Raw genomic sequence first — 13,883 nt, forward strand, 5'->3', positions numbered from 1 at the left:
CCTCTGGCCCCAGGGAATGTGCATTTGTTCTTGTTTGAACTTGCCTCCCATCTTTAGGCATGGTGCTAACTGTTACTATAGGAAGAAGAACATGTTGCTAGGGCTTGCTTTGATACAAATAGCACAGAATATCACTTATGAAAATAAAAATCCTGTGTTCTTCATGACTGGATGGCACTGAAAGATTGTATCAACAATTTGAGCTTCCCAAAACAACACATTACAATAACACACTTCAAGAATTGGACAGAAAGACATTGCTAATTTTAAATTTTCATTTTTAACGATTGCATTAATTGTAATTTTAAAGATTTAAAATGTGTTATTTTAAGCATTAAAAATGTGTTATTTTACTTTTTTATGGCAAAACATCTACATTAACAAAACAATTAATGACATAGATTGAAGGGAAATTCAGTAAGTGAGGAATACTAAAATTGATATTTGTGTCACTCTGGTAGATGATTTTTTATTTAAACTTAATGGCATCTCTAGCATATTTTGGACACATGTGCTTACTAATAAATTCACTAGGATTTCAAATTTTTTCATTATTATTAATATATAAGATTGTAGATAACTGAATTATTCTTTTAAAGTAAAAATATAAAGGTGGAACTATTTTAAAGAATAAGAATATCTATTTCAAATGTACGCCATCCGGGTTTACAAGTTCTTTTTTTCAAGTATCAACAAAATCGAAAATATGAACATTAATTGCAATAAATAAATGCTAAAGATTCATAAATACGGCATTTCAAGCCATGTGCGTAGCTATACAATACTACAGTACTACTTAGTATTGTATAGCTACTGTATAGTATTAATAATGTATAGTATTTTATAGTATTAATAATGCATAGTATTGTATAATATATACAATAATAGTGTATATAATAATTAATAATACTGTATAGTATTGTATAGCTACTGTATGTTCATACGTTTATTCAGGCAGATGAGAGCATCTCACTGACTCACATAACATAAAGCAGTTACTACACCGACATTATAAAGAGTATGTCAGTGTGCTGATTTTTGCTGTCTCATCTTATTTCAAATTTATCTCACTTATTAATACTGTACAGTACATCAAAACAAAGCAATACTATGGAGAGTAATATTAATAAAAAGATACAATGAAGAGGAATAACATTGAAAACAAAATATGAGATCATAAGCAAATGTGATCTTATTATTCTTCATCATCAGTCGATGATGATGAAGAATAAACATTCTTTAATTATTTGTGACATAAATAATTTCTTTATTATTATAATTTGCTTGATATTAAAGGCTATGTTTTCATTTCTTTGGCTAAATAAATCATTGCTTAAGCATGAACTATTGTTTTATTGACCTTTATTTAACATTACTATGGTCAAATTTCATTGCTGACAATGTAACCCCTGTTTTTAACATTACTGTGGTCAAATTTCATTGCTGACAAAGTAACCCCCGTTTTTAATATTACATCTATGAGAAATAAATTCCCGCTTTATGAGTTTTGGCTTTACAAGCATGCACTAGGAACAAATTAACTTGTAAAGTTGAGAACTACCTGTATTAATAGCATTTAATAAAATATTCCTTCTGTGCATCAAATACTCATAGAATGAATAATTTCATGTATTTACAAGATTTTATTATGATTTTACAACTTATAATAGGTTTTCTTCAAGTTTAAGTGGTAAGGGGACTAAAAAAAAGTGTGCACCAACAGAGTAGATGGGTTCTAATAAAACAAATTTGTTTATCTGAAACAAATTTATTATTTTATTTTAAAATTACAATATAATTCAAAAGGGCATTCCTAAGTTTCAACTATGGTTGAAATAAATTATAACGTTTTTAATAATTTCCTTTCCTGCATTTATAATATGGCTTACCTCCATTCACAGAATACTGCAAGAATATGCTCTGATTGCGATCATTTGCTGGAATGCAGGCCAGATTATCACCTTTCCCTCCTAACTGAGCTGTGTACTGAATAAAACTAAAGATGCAAACAGAAATAAAGAAAACAGCATTTATTAAAAAGAGTAAGAGATTACCTCAATCTTAAAGAAATAAATTGCCGAGTTACCAATATTAATAAAAAAAAAAAACATTCTGTGGAACAAAATGACTTGTTTAGAATAAATAAATTAAGATACTTAATTTTTTGAAAACACTCTTAAAAGAAAAAGAGTTATTGTCAGATTTTGCATACAGAAAATCATACCATAGTGTCAAAGAGAAGGTTTATTTATTTCTAATTGCAGAATATTATGGGAGGAAATTTTCCCTTTCGATAACAGGAAGGCCTACCATGATCCAATTACTGATTCCATTAATGTAGTAACACTATATATTTACTGGTGATATATTTAAAACATTTTTTCTTTAAGTAACATGATTTTTCATTTATTTAATTCATTATGGAGTTGCTAAATAACTTTTGGATGCTTAAAACAAAAAACTAATGTTCATATCTAGGCAAATTTCTGAAGGGTAAATAACAGAACAGTTATAATACTTATGGGTGTTCATAACCAACCTGTAGTATACAGTTTGACTTGCCAGGATTGCATTGTTCTTACTCTTTATTTTACTCTAAAAATTGAGAGTAAAAGCATTTGGAGTTTCAGGGGCTGTTACTATAAATATGAATAAGAGCAAATAAAAAGTCAATAAAAAATTACAGGGCATGATCAATTCATTAAAAAGAATTTATTATACATATTACAAATCTAATTCTGATCCCTTTACATCTGATGGTATTTCTCCACATGTTATATGTCTGTCACCAAGACTGTGTCCATTTTTTTATGATGTTTGAAATTCTTAGCAAAGTTAATTACAAAGAACAGGGAAGGTCAGATATACAGAACTGCTCTGCAGTATAAAATATCATTTATCCAAAGAACTTCAGGCCAAAATGCTTTGGATAAATTATCCATCAATTTTAACTAGTATTCATGAAATTTTTACCCTGCTACTTGAAATTTTCCTGATATAAATAAATGAATTCAGAAGGATGAAGGGCAGTACGAGTTTTTGCATCAACAGACATATCTTTCGGTGTCATCATTAGCACATGCAGCACAATAGCACACATCATTAGCAAATATAGTATTTGGCTGAGATGGATAACATAAAACTGTCCAGTCTAATAGAGCAGAAAAAGATGGCACAGGAAAGTTTCAGAATGATGAAACTATTGAAGCCTACAACAGCTACAAGTTTATCTGTAATAATACCACAGATAAAGCTAGGGAGGTCACTGCTGGGTATGGGAAAGCACTGGCACAGAATTAGGGAAAAGGAGCTTTTCATTATGTGAATATAAAGAAGAAGGAAACAAATTAGATTGGACCCTTGTGCACTGGATGTGGGAAAGTCATAAATAACCCAGCCGTTGTTGCGGTTAGTCTTTACAATCTGGTATCCCTTCTGACTGATCATTTTGAGTAGCAGTAATTGACATATCTAGCCCGCTATGGTTAGTTTTAGGGGGTTCATCCTTCCCTTGCCGCTGTTTTAAAATTGGAACCCATTTTCCGATTTTAAAACAGCAGGGGGGGATAAATACCCTAAAACTAATCATAGCAGGCTAGGCACCTCAATCACTGCTACTCATAATGATCAATCAGAAGTGTCTCCTTTCTGATTGATCATTGTGAGTAGCAGTGATTGACATGCCATTGGAGATGGAAGAAAGTATCATTCTTCCATCTCCAATAATCATTTGGAACTGGTTGATTTCTTTTCTTTGAAATTTGACTTTCTCCAGTCCAACTTTGCTAACAGTATATTTCTTTGGTAATTTTTATGTTCACAACTCCAGCTGGCTTCAGTTTTCTAGTCAGACAGACCAAGCTGGTCAAGGTTCTGAGGCTTTTACAATAACTAATGACATTGCACAGATTGTTCACTTACCTACTGAATAGCATTAGTAGAGGCATTTGATGCAAGAAAGCAAGCTTATGCAGAATTAGTCAAAAAAAAAATAAAATAAATAAATAAATAAAAAAAAAACATTTCCACTTTACCCCTCTGTTCGTTCGAAATACCTGTCCAGCTGAGCCTTAAACTTATTTAGGCTATCAACTTCCACGACAAGGGATGGAAGTCTGTTCCACCAACCAACCACCTGCTGGCTAAAGGCAAATTTCCGCACATTTATCCTACATCTGTCTTTCCTCAATTTGAATTTATGCTCTCTCAGGTGATTATTCTGAGCAAGAGGAAGAATCACATCAGCATTGAGCATGCTCAAACCATTCAAGGCTTTATACACCTCTATCAGATCACCTCACTGGTGCCTAGTCTCCAGACACTGTAATTTGCAAAACTTAAGCCTTTCTTCGTAAGAGCACCCCTTTGTTCCATTCACTACTCTTGTTGCCCTTCTCTGTACTCGTTCCAGCAGCTCTACATCCTTCTTGAAATGAGGCCTCCAGACCTGTATACAGTACTCTAGGTGTGGCCTGACCATTGTCTTATACAATGGAATAATCACCTCCTTATCCCTGCTGGAAAAATTCCTGTATATCATCGACAATACTCCATGAGCTACTCTTGCAGCCCGTCTGCACTGCTCAGAGAACTTCATATCTGCCTGCACAACCACCCCCAAGTCCCTTTCATTCTCTACCACTGTCAGTGTAGTACCACAGAGTTGATACGCTGCTCTGGGGTTACTGTTTCCCATATGTAGTACTTTACATTTGTCAATGTTAAACTTCATTTGCCACCTCTCAGCCCATCTGCTCAACCTTTCCAGATCCTGTTGCAGCAGCATAGTGTCAGTAGTGTCCTTGACAACCCTGCCAACCTTTGTATCGTCTGCAAACTTGAACATTAAGCTTGATATACCATCATCAATATCATTTATAAATACAGAAAACAATAATGGACCCAACACTGAGCCCCGAGGGACTCCACTAATAACATTAGTCCACGATGAGCAGTGTCCATTGATTACCACTCTCTGTCTTCTCCCCCTCAACCACCCCTTTATCCATAGCAGCAATTTGCCTCCAATGTCACACTGCTCCAATTTGTGTAGCAGTCTTCCATGTGCAACAGTATCAAAAGCCTTTCTAAGATCCAAGTATATAATATCAAAGTTATTCCCTGCATCCAGTTCTTTTGTGACTGCATCATAGTATTCAATCAAATTGGTCAGGCAAGACTTCCCCTTAACAAAACAATGCTGTGTCCGAGCTATAACTGAAGTCTTGTCTAGATGATCCTGCAGTGCTTCTTTAACCAGTGCCTCCATTAATTTTCCGGGAACAGAAGTTAAACTCACAGGTCTATAATTACTTGTGTCAGCCTTTGATCCTCCTTTGTGAACTGGGGTCACATTTGCACATCTCCAGTCTGTGGGTACCTCCCCTTAGTCCAAGGAAGCTCTCATAATTATGGCTAAGGGTTTGCTTACTTCCTTTGCTGCCTCCTTTAATATAACTGGATAGATCCCATCCACCCAAGGTGCCTTTCTTATGTTTATCTTCAATAATTTCTCCTCCACTTTACTCTCAGTTATTACAAGATTCTCTAGCTTACTGCCAGATTTGAATACACCTCTGGCATTCCCCTCGCTGAATAACTCCTCATGTGTGAATGTCGATGCAAAATATTCATTTAGTTTGTTAGCTACCTGAGCAGGATCATCAACAGCTGACCCATCGATATCAAGTGGACCAATCTGATTCATCCCCTTCCTTCTAGAGTTTACATAAGTAAAGAACTCTTTGCTGTTTTTCTTTGCATCTCTTGCCAAAGATTTCTCGTAATCTGCCTTCACATGCCTAACCTCCTTTGTAACTTGGTTACAGATCAACTTGTATCTATCATAGGCTTCTGTGTCATGTGTTAATTTGTAAGTATCCCATGCATTTTTATTCTCTGCCATATGTCTCATTAGTTCATCTGACATCCATTTAGGCCTAAACCTTGAACAATATTTCTTAGTTGGTATGTAAAGCCTAGTAGCTTCCCAGATAAGTTCTTTGAATGCTTCCCATTTTGAATTTGCTGTTGGTAACATCATCAGTTGGTCCCACTGTATAGAATTTAAATACTGTCTCAGTCCATCTTAGTCACCTTTACAAAAGCAATAACCCTTCCCTTTACCCCTAATGGTAGTTACCTCTTTGAGTAAATCCCACTTCAGCACACTGTGATCACTGCCACCTAGTGGTTCATTTATCTGCAGATTGTTAATGCATGAAGAATCACTACTGATAATCAAATCAAGAGTATTACTCCCTCTAGTTGCCTCCCGAACATGCTGATTTAGAAAACAATCATCCAATAAATCCACAAAACCCTTGCTAGTGTGTGAGTCACCAGCCCCAAATTCCAGTCAATAACTGGGAAATTAAAATTCCCCATTATAAGACTCTTTGATTTACTGGCCCACTCTATTTCCCTGTACAGTTTCTTATTATACTCATCAGAGTCATTAGGCCTATAGAACACTCCTACTCTCAATTTTGATCTCTCAATGCTTACGTCACACCAAACTGACTCGACACTGCACTGCCTAGCGATGTTGACTGGCTTCACTTCCTTGGATTTTATGTATTTCTTAACTAATAGCATAACCCCTCCTCCCTTCCTATCCTGTCTATCCTTTCTGTAGACATTGTACTCCCCAAATTTCAGTTCTGCATTCCTTATATCTGTGTGACACCACGTCTCTGAAATCCCAACAATATCTGCCTTTGATGTTTTGAGCAATACCTCAAATTCATCAAATTTATTTACTAAACTCCTAGCATTGGTGTACACACAAGTATACATGCATCTGTTCTTTTTCTTAGCTACCCTAACGCAACCCATGTGTTTACTTTCACCCCAATGATTCCCAGCAGTCTCTGAAATATCCTGCATCTTATTTTCCAGGCTGCTGCTCATTCCAATAGAAGCAGTGCAAGAATCACTTTCACCTCTTCCAATGGCTATTGTTAAACTATTAGTCCTTGTATCCTCCCAACCAGCAGTTTTCCGACCCACCTAACACTGCCTCGATAGCATCAGCAAATATTCTTGCACCCTTTCTATTTAAGTGTATCCCATTCCTGTAGAAGCAGTCTCTCCTGTTAACAAGTACAGTCCAGGCTGAAAAAAATTCTACCCCTTGAGCCTTGCACAATCTTTCCAGGGCCGAATTGATCGACAGGGCTCTCATCATATACTCCCTCCTATCGTGTCTGGGCAGAATTGCAGACACTTTCAAATTCAACCCTAATTCACGGCTTTTTTTCAACAGTGACCTGTCCTTAAGTAATTCCACCGGTCTCCTACTCTTAATATCATTAGTGCCAACATGTACAACTATATCATCTTTTGTGCCCTTAAAAGATGATATCTGCTCTACAACATCATCAACCTTTGCCCCTGGCAGACATACCCTGGTCCTGTTCCACCTATCCTTTTTACAAAGCATGTTTCCCGTTTCCCTGACAATAGAGTCACCAACAACTACTAGTTCCTTTGGGAACAGTGCATTCTGCCTTGCGGGCTGCCACTGTGTTGCGTGATGACCAAGTGCAAGCTCTGCCATTGGTGTGGGCAGCTGAGAGCTTGATGGGCCCTCACTTTTAATCCTTCGAGGGCATCCACCCTGTCCTTCAAGCTCTCATATAGGCTCATAACAACACTGAGTTGTCACCTGATTTCCTTACACTCCTTGCATCGCGCACATACACAAAGACATCCCCTATGGCAGTATCATGTCCTGTACCCGACAATCCTAAGAATACAGCCAACACTCTTGTTCGTTTTCTCACAAACAACCCTTGCAAGTACATGGATGAGGTGAGTGGACCTCTAGGCACCTCAGATCACAACTCGGTGATGGTCTCTTCTCCAATGGAGCCTTTCTTTTGTGGCCATTCTCAACCCCGTGTTGTTTGACATTACAAGAATGCAAAATGGGATGATCTGCGAGATTTATTTTCTTTTCCTTGGTAGGATTACTGTTTCAAATCTTCTGTCAACATTTGCTCAGATCGTGTCAGTGAAATTATCCTTGTAGGGATGACAACCTTTATTCCAAACACCACCTTAAAATCTCATCCTTTATCTAAACTTTGGTTTTCCAATAAATGTACTAAGGCAAGAATGTTGCATATCGCAATTGGCCTGCATCCAAATCTCCAGGTTCATTTTCTGTCTACACTGAAGCTTGCAATAATTTTAATGTAGTTATTAATCAGTCCAATCTAGATTTTGAACAGGCGAACATTATAAAACTTGCTTCTTGTCCAAATGGTAGTCGATCATTCTGGTCTCTTGCCAAAGCTATTGGTTGCAACTTTAGCCCATCTCTAATCCCACCTCAGCTAAAGATAATACTGACCTGCTAGCATCCTACTTTTCTTCGAACTCTTGTATTGATAATCTTGTTAACCCACCTCCTACCATTCCCAGTACACTCCATTCAATTCCTCATGTGGCCTTCCATTGAAAAGATGTCAGAAGAATTTGGAACAGACTCAATGCCAAGAAAGTGTCAGGTCCCGATGGTATTTCTCTACATGTGCTCCTGAGCTTACTCTTGTTCTGTGTCACATTTTTATACTTTTATATTCCACTAGTGTTTTTCCTTCTGCTTGAAAATTTGCTCATATCCAGTCAGTTCCTAAATAGGGTGACAAATCCCTCCGATCCAATTATCATCCCATTGCACTTACTTCTACTCTTTCTAAAGTATTGGAAAATCCATTAACTTCCAACTCTTTAACTATCTATAAACCTTCCATCTGATCAATGTTTGCAGTATGGATTCCATCAGTTTTGATCCACTGGGGATGTACTAGCTATGTTATCCATCTATGGACAAATTCAATGGAAAAGTTTGTTGAATCTCAAGCAGCTACTCTTGACAGTTCAAAGGCTTTTGATCATGTTTAACATAAAGGACTTCTAAATAAGCTTCCATCTTAATGTTTTCCAACTGCTTTTTTGTAATTGGGTATCTAGTTTTCTTTCTGACAACTCACTCTGGGTGATAATAGATATCTCTCTGTCTTCTAACTTCTCTACTAATGTTGGTGTTCCCCAGTGTTTTGTTCATTCTCCCACTCTTTTCCCCTTATATATTAATGATCTTTCTGAACTGACTGGAAATACTATCCATAGTTTTGCTTTCTTGATGATAGCACATTGCATTCCACCTTACAATTTGAGAAACCCTGTCCAAACAGCTTCAACTTCTCCAATATCCACTACCAATTCTTTAAACACTGATCTGCAAGTAATTCTTCAGTGGGGACAAAGGTAACTTAGTTAACTTTAATTCTTCTAAAACTCAGTCCTGTCTTACATCTCTTTTGTCTCACAAAATGAATTCTTCTGATCCTATGCTTATCTTTTACAACACTCGGATTTCTAGACAATATCACATATCTCTATTAGGGATTACCCTGACTTCTAAACTCTCTTGGCATACGCACATTACAAATATTGCTTCCTCTGCACTAAAAAAAATTGATCTTCTCTTTTTCTCTCAACATTACTTTTCTTCTAAAAGTTAATCACTCTGCACAAATCATAAATCCAACCTACCATGGAATATTATAAATCCAACCTACCAAAAAAAAAAAAAAAAAACCCCATTTCACCCATCCATTCACTCCAAAAGTTTCTCCATTTCTTCCTTGTATTTATTTCAGCTATCAACATCCACAACAACAGATGGAAGTTTGTTCCAGCAATCAACTATCTGCAGGCTAAAGGCAAATTTCTGCACATCTATTCGAAAACTGTCATTCCTCAATTTCAGTTTATGCCCGCTCAGGTTTGTAATCTGAGCAAGAAAAAGAATCCCAAAATCATTGAGCCTGCTCAATCCATTCAACGCCTTATACACCTCAATCAGATCACCTTGCAGGTGCCTAGTCTCGAGGCACTTCAATTTGCAGAACTTAAGTCTTTCTTGGTAAGAGGATCCCTTTGTTACCCTCGCCAATCCTGTTGCCCTTCTGTGTACTGGTTCTAGCAACCCTAGATTAGTGTGATGTAGAGTTGCAATACTCAAAGCGTGGCCTGACCATTGCCTTATAGAAAGGGATAATCACCTCATTAACCTTACTAGCAAAATTCCTGTATATATCATTGACAATACCCCATGGTCTACTCTGGCAGCTTGTCTGCACTACTCAGAAAACTTCATATCTGACTGCACAATTACTCCCAGGTCTCTTTCATTCTCCACTACCCTGAGTGTAACACCACCCAGTCGGTACATTTCTTTGAGGTCACTGCTACCCATATGTAGTACTTTGCCAATGTTAAACTTCAGTTGCCACTTCTCATCCTATCTGCCCAACTTTTCCAGATCCCGTTGCAGCAGCATACTGTCATTACTGCTATTAACAACTATGCCAACCTTTGTATCATCTGCAAACTTTGACATTAATCTTGATATACCTTCATCAACATCATTGATAAATATACAAAACAACAATGGGTCCAACATCGAACCCTGGGGGACACCACTAATAACACTAGTCCATGAAGAGCAGTGTCCATTGATTGCTACTCTCTGTCTTCTCTCACTCAACTATCCTTTTATCCATTGTAGCAACTTGCCCTTAATGCCATACTGCTCCAATTTGTACAGCAGTCTTCCATGTGCAACAGTATGAAAAGTTTTCCTGAAATCCAGTATATGAAATCAAAATTATTGTTTGCATCCAGTTCTTTTGTGACCATGTGATAGTGTCCAATCAAATTGGTCAGACAAGACTTCCCCTTAACAAACCTACTGTGTCTGAATTATTACTATAGTCTTGTCAAGATGATCCTGCAATGCTTCTTTAGTTGCAGGTAGTTGAGGCTGAAAGTTTAAAGAAATTCAAAGGTCTATTACTTTTTTTTTTTTTTTTTGGACAGTGTAGCAAAACCCTGTTGCTTCCTTATACTATATGGCTGATACGAATACTAATCTGCCAGATGGGCTAAGAAGTGACGATTGAGGTTTAACATTGATAAATGACATAAAGACAGAGCTCACACTTGTGCATTAAGTAACATAGTGGCAATTTCCAAAGCAGAATGGACTGGTGTACATGAGGTAGTTATTGTCAGTGACTCTCTTGTCAGGGAAATGGAAATAATTGTGCAAGAAGGACAGGTGGAATAGGACCAGGGTATGTTTGCTGGGGCTAAAGTAGATAACATTGTAGAGCAGTTATCATCTTTTAAGGGCATAAAAGGTGATATTGTGGTACATACTGGCACTAATGATATTAAGAGTAGATCTGAAAACTTACTGAGTACAGGGCAACATTGGAAAAAAAGTTGCAAGTTAGGACTGAATTTGAAAGGTCTGCAATTCTGCTCAGACATGAAAGGAGGGAGTACATATTGAGAGCCTGTTAATCAATTTGGGCCTGGAGAGAATGTGCAAGGCGTATGAGATAGAATTTTTCTTAGTGTGGTCTGTGCTTGTTATCATGAGAAACTGTTTTTACAAGGATGGGATACACTTAAATAGAAGGGGTGCAAGAATATTTCCTAATGCTGTCGAGGCTGTGATAAATGGGTTGGTAAACTGCTAGTTTGGGGAGGCACACAGACTAATAGATTAACTAGAGCCACAGATAGAGGCAAAAGTAATTCTTGCACTGCTTCTATTGGAATATGTAGTAGCTGGAAAGCAAGGTTTTGAGGATTGAGCCCCACTGTGGGTCATAATGGAACAAATAAAATACAGGGGCTGTGTTAGGGTAACTAAGAGTAAGAACATGTGCATGTATACTTACATGTACACTAATGTTAGGAGCATTGTAAATAAATTTTATGAGTTTGAAGTACTGATTGAATCATCAAATGCAGATATTACTGTAGGGATAATAGAGATATGGTGTCACTCAGACATAAACAATGCTGAATTTGAATATGGGGAGTACAATGCATACAGAAAGGCTTATATTAACAGTAGAAAGGAAAGATAGGACAGGAGGGGTTGTGGGGCTAGGTTCTTAGTTAAGAGGCATATTAAATCTAAGGCAGTGCATACAGTTTAAATGCATGACTAGTGCAATGTTGAGTCACTTTGGTGACTCAACATTATGAGTGTGCTATAGGACTAATGACTGTGATGAGTATACCAAACAGCTATACAGAAAAATACACAGCTATACAGAGTAGGCCGGTAAATCAGAATGTCTTATAATGTGAGATTTTAACTTTCCAGATGCTCACTGGAATTTGTGGGTTGGTCACTCACACACTAGGAAGACTGTAGAAAACAGCACCATGTTAGAGAGGCAACAAGAGTAAGTAATACTTTTGATCTGGTTATTAGCTGTAATTTTTCAAGCATTAATAATCTGCAAACAGAGACCCACTGGGTTACAGTGATCACAGTGTACTAATGCAGAATCTAATTAAAGACATAAATACAGTCAAGGGTAAAAGGAAAGGCTTTTACTTTCATGAGGGTGACACAGTGGTCTCAGATAGTTTTTAAATTCTATTGCAGTGATGATGTTACCAACAGCAAATTCTAAATGGAAAGCATTCAGGGAAGTAATCATAGAAGCTACTAGGCTTTTCATACCAATTAAGAAATACTATTCAAGGCTTAGACCTAAATGGATGTCAGATGAATTGATGAGACGTGGCAGAGAAGAAAAATGTGCAGGATGCATATACATTATCAGGTGAGCAGAAGTGTATGGTATATAAATTAGTCTGTAGTCAAGTTACAAAGGAGATTAGGCAGGCAAAGGCAGATCATGAGAAGTCTCTGGCAACGAATGAAAAAGAACAGCAGCAAAGACTTTTGTGCTTATATTAACAGTAGAAGGAAGGGGTTGAATCAGATTGTGCCACTTGATGGATTGAGTAAGCTAAATGTTGATGGCATTCTTCCTTTTTCTGAGGCTACACAGCATTCAAGCTGAGGAAGGATGGTTGTAGGATAGATGTGTGGAAGTTTGTCTTCAGCCAGTGGGTCATTGATTGTTGGAACAAATTTCCATCTGTTGTTGTGGAAGTGGTTGGTTTGAATAAATTCAAGGAAGAACTAGATATATTCTTAGAGTATGGATAGGTAGAGTGTATAGTTTTTTTTTTTGGTTGATGCTTTATAAGCTTGCTTTTTTGCATCATTTGTGACTGCCAATGCTAATACTAATGCAAGGTACACTTGAGTAAGAGTAATCCCAGAAGAATATATCAATTAGATGGTGCTTCACTCAAGGTAGTGGAGAGTGAAAAAGACCTAAGGATGGTTGTATACAGTCTGACATGAAGTTCCCTGAGCAGTGCCAACAACCTACTAGGGCAGCTCATGGGGTTCTGTCAATAATAGAGAGGAATTATGCCAGAAGGGAAAAGGAGATAGTTATCTCGTTGTTATATAAGGCAATGGTTAGGCTGTCTTGAGTGTTACAGGTTTGTAAGCCTCATTTTAGTAGTATGTAGATCTGTTAGAGTGGATGCAGAGAAAAGCAATATGTAAACAGATTTAAACTGGAAAAGGAGAGTTGAAGGGGAAATTTACAAAAATTAGCTTTCAGCTAGGGGACAGGAGAGTAGTTAACCGTTGAAACAAACCTCCATGCGGTGTTGTGGAAGAGGGTAGTCTGAATAAATTTACAGAAGTATTAAGAGAAATTATTAGAAGGGATGGGCAAATGAAGCAGGTAGTATTTTTTTTTATTTTAGTAAAAATAGTAATGCTACACATTAAATGTAGTGAAATTACATCACAAGGATATCTTAATAGGTATCCTGAAGTTATAGCCCTCTTATACAATGTGATCAGGACCAGTAGAAGATTAAAAAAAAAAAGTATATATACTTAAATAATTTTTTTTTTTCACTTAAAACATATAGATGTATGTATGCATGTATGTTCATTTACACAA

At 36.9% G+C, this 13,883-nt stretch overlaps 1 protein-coding gene across 2 annotated transcripts in view; it reads right to left on the reverse strand.

Moving 5' to 3' along the window:
• The window catches only part of LOC150086817 (reelin-like), a 1,004,591-nt gene that overhangs the window by 181,200 nt on the left and 809,508 nt on the right, over positions 1-13,883 (reverse strand). For both annotated transcript variants that reach the window (XM_090372773.1, XM_090372772.1), the window contains one exon: positions 1,890-1,996. In XM_090372773.1, the coding sequence (XP_090228899.1) occupies positions 1,890-1,996 (107 nt within the window). The remainder of the gene's footprint in view (positions 1-1,889; positions 1,997-13,883) is intronic.

The sequence above is a fragment of the Mastigoproctus giganteus genome, chromosome 4 (assembly GCF_048544385.1).
Source record: "Mastigoproctus giganteus isolate SK-2022 chromosome 4, ASM4854438v1, whole genome shotgun sequence".
Classification (NCBI taxonomy): domain Eukaryota; kingdom Metazoa; phylum Arthropoda; class Arachnida; order Uropygi; family Thelyphonidae; genus Mastigoproctus; species Mastigoproctus giganteus.